Source organism: Myotis davidii, unplaced genomic scaffold (genome assembly GCF_000327345.1).
Source record: "Myotis davidii unplaced genomic scaffold, ASM32734v1 scaffold1695, whole genome shotgun sequence".
Lineage (NCBI taxonomy): Eukaryota > Metazoa > Chordata > Mammalia > Chiroptera > Vespertilionidae > Myotis > Myotis davidii.
Window position 1 is genome coordinate 12,291 of NW_006286298.1, and position 6,788 is coordinate 19,078.

Here is a 6,788-nt window from a genome sequence, read left to right on the forward strand (position 1 = left end):
ATGGGGACCATGATGGCATGTCCAGAAGCTTCCAAGGGTTTAGTTTGGCTGGTACAGGGGAAGGATTATTGAGGGTGTGGCAGGTAATGAGCCTGAAGAAGCATTCAGAATCCCATGGAGGGGCTCGTGTGTCAAGCCAAGGCAGTTGGACTTTATTTAGTACATTGTGCAAACTCAAAGATTTTAATCAGGGAAATAAGATTTTGTTTTTGTGTTGTTCTTTTAAAAAGATAACACTTGTTGACTGACTGCCAGGAAGAAATGTGTCCAGATTCAGGAAGACCAGTTGGGAGGTGGTTGCAATAAAAAGATGATGAGAAAAACTGAGCTAAGACAGTGCTGTGAAAGAAGGGAACTGATTTGAGAGAGATGACAGAAGTGTGAGATTGACAGGACTGGGTGACTGATTTGATCTGGGTGACACAGAAGAAAGGGGAGTTCCCTTATAGAATTCTACATGTACATTTCTCAATTGTAATTACAATGTACGTACTGGTTTGTATTTCTCTTTTTTCACTTATGACATTGTGTTTTTTGTATTAGTGCAAAAAACAAAAGCATTATTATTTTAATGGTGTAAAGTGATTCATTTAGTGGTAAGGCCATCATTTGTTAATGCTTTCCCTATTGTTAGACGTCTTTATTGTTTCCTATCTTTTGGCATTTTAAAAATGAAATCACAATAAATATTTGGTACGTATTTTTCTCTTGAATCTGTCCTTAGGAATAATTTCTACAAGTGGTATTACTGAGTCAAAGGATATGGACCCCCCCCCCCCGATTTTTTTTTTACCTTGAGTACTCTCTTTAATAGAAGTTACAAAGCAGATGTGAAAGTCCTCCTAACTCCCCTGTCAAGTTAACAGTTTGGTAGGCATCTTTTTAGTCCCTCCCTGTACCCATTTAAAATTGTAACAGATACAGCCAAGTTGTCTCCTAAAAGATGTCACAAATTGAGAGTGGCCATTTTTCCAAATCTTCAATAACTTGTTATTATCACTCTTTTTCATTTTTACCAATTTAATGGGCAAAGAAATTACTTGTTTTAATTTATTTTCTCCTGATTATTAGTGAGGTTGCGTATCTTCTTACAAGTTTATTTACCATTTTCATGTTTTCTCTGAACTTCCTATTCACTTTCTTTGCTTATCTTTCGTTGTCTTTATCTTCTTGATTTTTCGGTCTTTATGTATTCTGGCTAGTAAACCTTTTGCCAGTTAAATCTATTATAGGTATTTTTAACCAGTCTGTTTCTTGTGTGTGTTTTTAAATAAACATTTTTATTGATTTCAGAGAGGAAGAGAGAGGGAGAGAAAGAGATAGAAACATCAGTGGGAGAGAATCGTTGATCAGCTGCCTCCTGCACACCCCCTACAGGGGATGGAGCCCACAACCTGGGCATGTGCCCTTGACTGGAATTGAACCCGGGACCCTTCAGTCTGCAGTCTGATGCTCTATCCACTGAGCCAAACCAGCTAGGGCTCGTGTGTATGTGTGTGTGTGTGTGTGTGTGTGTGTGTTTTAATATGGAACGCTTCACGAATTTGCATGTCATCCTTACCCAGGGGCCATGCTAATCTTCTCTGTATCGTTCCAGTTTTAGTATATGTGCTGCCCAGCAAGCACTCTTGTGTGTGTTTTTTAAGCTTATCTTTCATTATATAAAAGCCTTCAGTTTGTTATGAGGTTAAGTTTATTGCTCTCGTTCTTTACTCAAGCTTCTAGATTTTGTGACATTTTTAGCAAGTGTTTCCCAACTTTAAAATTAGAAAATATTTTCCCATATTTTCTTTTAATACTTACTTAGGTTTTTGGGGTTTTTTTTTAGTTTGCTTGTTTGTTTATATAGGTATTTAATATATCTGGACTTAATTTGATAGTGTGAGATAAGAGTCTAACCTATTTTCACAAATGGAATTGTCCCAAGGCCATTAACTGAATAGGCTATTTTTCCACTAATTTGAAATGGGATGTGAACCTTTTCTGTTGTGTTGTTAGTCTTTACCTGAGGATATTTTTTCCAATGATTTTTAGAACGATTGGAATGGGGCGGCGGGGAGAAACATTTATGTGAGAGAGACACATGGATTGGTTGCCTCCTGCACATACCCCAACCGGGGCTGGGGAATCGAACCTGCGGCCCAGGTATGTACCCTCGACTGGGAATGAATCCCATGACTCTTCTGTATGTGGGCCGACGCTCTAACCACTGAGAAACACAAGCCAGGACCGGATGTGAACCTTTTAATGCATTTTCATACCTAGTGGAAAATTGCTTTTTTTTATTTTATTTTATTGATTTTTCACAAAGAGGAAGGGAGAGAGATAGAGAGCTAGAAACATCGATGAGAAAGAAACATCGATCAGCTGCCTCCTGCACATCTCCCACCGGGGATGTGCCCGCAACCCAGGTACATGCCCTTGACTGGAATCAAACCTGGGACCTTTCAGTCTGCAGGCCAACGCTCTATCCACTGAGCCAAACCGGTTTCGGCGAAAATTGCTTTCTTAAAAAAGGATGAACTAGTTTATACAAACTGACATTGACAATGTGTATCTATCCCCGGTTCACTGCAACCTTGTAAATACTGATGTGTTTGTTTTGTTGGTTGTAAGCTAATTTAGATTAATTTTTGTTTATATTAGTACCTACTTATTTTCTTTTTTAATTGATGTAAATGTTGGTGTATAGAGTACTTCATTGAATAGAACCAGTGCTAAAACACCTGGAACTGTAGGAAGCCTTTGAAATGAATAGAAGTCTGAAAAGGGATGGTTCGCACCCGACCCTTCATTTTCTTCCATCTCCTCTCCCATGCTCCTCATAGGACCTTCTGCAGGAGAGCTGGTCCTCGTTACAGCCAGGGTGACCACAGAAAGGACCCCAGGGATCTGCCTGTATTTTAGTGCTGTCCCAGGACTCCTGCCCTCCAGCCAGCCACCCATATCCTGCTCAGAGGAAGGAGTAGGAAATGTCACCCTGAGCCCTAGGATGGCTGAGGACTGTGTCCGGGTCTGGAGCCAGGAAGGCCTTGCGCTCACCAAACTGCTCACCTCGGTAAGAGCTTCAGGTTGTCAGGGTTTCATAGACTTCCATGCTGCATGCTGTATCTTGAAGGCAATTTTTTTTAAGGTGCGGAGGGGGGCGGGGAGGGGGGGCGCGGAGAGAGAGAAAGGGAGAGAGATACATCAATGTGAGAGAGATACACTGATTGGTTGCCTCCTGTACGGGCCCCAATAGGATCAAACTTGAACCTGTGATCTCCTGGTGCAAGGGAGGATGCTCCAACCAACTGAGCCACACCGGCCAGGGCTTGAAGGCAATTTTACCCAGTAGGTAAAACATAGGCTTTGTAATACTGACTGGGAGGCTGTGACCTTGAACAAGCACCTGAGTCTCTCTGAGCCTCAGCTTCCTCATCTGTAAAATGGAAAGCATGATACTGTCTCCTAATTCCAACAAATAAATGAGAATGAATGTAAAGTCCTTAGTACAATGTCTGGTACATAATAGAAATCTGATAAATGGCAGCTATTACTATTAATTACGTCTTTAAATAACAAAAAAACATGACCTCTCCCTCAAAGGAATTCAGAAGCTGGACTAAGAGGCAGAATAAACTAATTGTTAGCATAGAGATATGAGCAAAGTACTATTCAAACAGAGCAAGGAGCAATTGACTCTAACTTGAACATTTTCAGAGAATGTTTCACGGACATGGTGGCATTTAAGAAAGGGAATTGTGCACAGAAGTTTCTAACAGAGTGCTTTCAGATTCATTATCTCATTTTATTTTTATTTTTTTAAACATATTTTATTGATTTTTTACAGAGAGGAAGGAGAGGGATAGAGAGTTAGAAACATCGATGAGAGAGAAACATTGATCAGTTGCCTCCTGCACACCCCCTACTAGGTATGTGCCCACAACCAAGGTACATGCCCTTTACTGGGATCAAACCTGGGACCCTTGAGTCCGCAGGCCAACCCTCTATCCACTGAGCCAAACCGGTTAGGGCTAGATTCATTATCTCATTTTAAATAACCTTTTGAGGTAGCTGTTATGATCCCATTTTACAGATGAGGAAACAAGTTCAGAGAGGGAATGAATTGCCCAAGGCCACACAACTACTTAAGCGGCAGATGCAGGACTTCAACCTAGGCTTTCCGACTCTCAGGCCCAGGCTTGTTCTGCCCTGTCAGAGTGATTGATCCCTGAAGAATGAGGAATATTTGGGCAGGTAATGCACTAGAGGGGGTTCAAGAAAAAGGAAATACATTCCAGGCATAAGGGACCAGCATGAGCACAGGCCTAGAGATTGAAAAGTGAGGAGGGACTGAGGAATGACTTAGGGGAAGAGGCAGGAGAGATGCAGGAGCCTGACCATGAGGCACTGCAACGTTAGGTAAAATGCTATGGCCTGACACTGCAGGCCGTGGGGCCAATGGCGCTGGATGGAAGAGACTGGCCGAGTGGAGGGGAGAGAACAGTAGGAGGCTGCGGCATACTCTTCCCTCACGTTTGCAAACACCCTGGTGAGGAGCATCGCCTGGGAGCTTGGAATCAGAGATCTTGGTTTCCAGACCGGGCCCTGCTTGCGCGTTTTTAAAATGTGGATAATAGTGAACTCTCACAGAGTCATTATTAGGAGGTTCAATGTTGGGCAAGAAGGCAGTGTGTAGACCATGAGACCGTTAGCTTGTATAGAAATAACATGTCCCTTCTAGTTGCTCCCTGGATGTGGAGAGCCCTTTCCTCCGTGGAGGCTTCTCGCCATAGCCTCCGGCTGGGAGTAGCTGTCTTCCTAAGCGAAGATTCTCTGTCTTCCCCGTCTCATTCATTTCTCCGTCCCTCCCTGTGCCCACCCCTAGGAGGAGCTGGCCCTGTGTGGCTCCAGGCTGCTGGTTTTGGGCTCCTTCCTGATTCTCTTCTGTGGCCTTCTTTGCTTTTTTACTGCTGTGTGCTTCCACCCTCGTCGGGAGTCCTACTGGTCTAGAACCCGGCTCTGAGAGCACTGGTCTGGTTCCTGTCTTGTTCTCAGGTAAGGTTCTTTGCCCCAGTCCTGTGAGAACGGGATGGGGTGGGAGTGGGAATTGTAACTGACGTAGAATCATTCCTAAACAATATGATTTGGTTTTAGTTATTTTTGAACTTCATATAGATAGAATCATACATATTCTTTTGTGACTAACTTCTTTCCATGAACATTTAGATATTAAGATCCACCCATAGATCTAGTTCACATCCAAGAAGCTTTTTGGTAACAATGGTGAATTAAGAGGGTTTGGATTTGATGATGTGTCCTGGATATGAATAATGTTTGTCTTGCTTTTGCCCTGAAATTCTGATATCCAGTTTTATGACTCAAATTTTGTAAAAGTCATCTTGAACAGCTCAAAAGAATTGATTGATGATGCCTGTTACTAGGCACATACCATGTGCCCCAGCACTTTCCATGCACGTTCTCTTCTCCATTAGCCATCACTGCCTTTAGAGAAAGTTGATTCTGCTAACAGAATCTTCGAGGAACACAAAAGCAGCAGGGAGTGGGAAACATATTGGCTAACTAGTTTGTGTATCAGCTCATTGAGGAAAAACAATGTTTCTGTAAAATATTCTCACCATTAGGTGGTTCTCATTCAATTTGAGAGTCATATATCCTGCATCCAGTTCTTAAATTGTTCTTAGCTTCAGCTGGCTGCTGTGCCTTAGGACATAACCGTGGGAATAGTAGAAACAGCTTAAGCCCAGGGAAGGACATTCAAGATCAACTTTGCTTATTTTTTTTAAAATATATTTCTTTATTGATTTCAGAGAGGAAGGGAGAGAGGGAGAGAGAGAGAAACATCAATGATGAGAGAGAACCATTAATCAGCTGCCTCCTGCACGCCCCCTGCTGGGGATCGAGCCTGCAACCTGGGCATGTGCTGTTAGCCAGAATCAAACCCGGGACCCTTCAGTCCGCAGGCCGATGCTCTATCCACTGAGGCAAACTGGCTAGGGCACAACTTTGCTTATTTTGCTTAGGGCTGTGCCTGCCTGCTTCAGCCACCTACTTGAGACAGGAAACGAGGCACCGCGATGCCAGGCTAAGATGCTGTGACTTGACACTTGCAGGCCGTGGGCCACTGGTGCTGAGAGGAAGAGACTGGCTGAGTGGAGGAGAGAGACCAGGCCTTCCCTAGATCTGAGCAGACGGGAAAAGGGATACTTCCTGGGGTCCGGAGGCCATCCCAGCTGGGAGGAGGGCTTGTCCCTGTCTCTAGTTGTCACTTCCTCTGTTCTTCCCTCAATTTCTGCAGCAATTCCAGAGCTTCCCCCAAGGGCTCTCTCACCTGCTCTGTTTTTTTATTTTCTTTCTCTCCAGGTGTGAATCAACTTCTTGGGCCTTGGTTCTGAGTTGGAAGAGATGTTACAGAAAGCCGAGAGCAAAAATGTGGGGGGAAATAAAAGGATTTCCCCCCCCCCAATGCTGCGCAGTGTGTTTATTGGGAATTAGATGAGGTGGGAATTTTAAGAGTAGGTTGGTTTGGGAGGTTCAGGGGATTTTTCCTTGTTGATTCTTAGTTTAGGATACAGGTTGTCCTAGGGCAGTGATGGCGAACCTATGACACGCGTGTCAGAGGTGACATGCGAACTCATTTTTTTGGTTGATTTTTCTTTGTTAAATGGCATTTAAATATATAAAATAAATATCAAAAATATAAATCTTTGTTTTACTATGGTTGCAAATATCAAAAAGTTTCTATATGTGACACAGCACCAGAGTTAAGTTAGGGTTTTTCAAAA

General features: G+C 43.0%; 1 protein-coding gene across 2 annotated transcripts in view; it reads left to right on the forward strand.

The window, feature by feature from the left end:
* Positions 1–6,466, forward strand: part of TMEM219 (transmembrane protein 219) — an 11,865-nt gene extending 5,399 nt beyond the window's left edge. For both annotated transcript variants that reach the window (XM_006757751.2, XM_006757753.2), the window contains 3 exons: positions 2,829–3,058; positions 4,871–5,040; positions 6,367–6,466. In XM_006757751.2, coding sequence (XP_006757814.1) covers positions 2,829–3,058; positions 4,871–5,008 — 368 coding nt within the window. In that variant the 3' untranslated portion in view covers positions 5,009–5,040; positions 6,367–6,466. The remainder of the gene's footprint in view (positions 1–2,828; positions 3,059–4,870; positions 5,041–6,366) is intronic.
* The last annotated feature ends 322 nt before the right edge of the window (positions 6,467–6,788 follow it).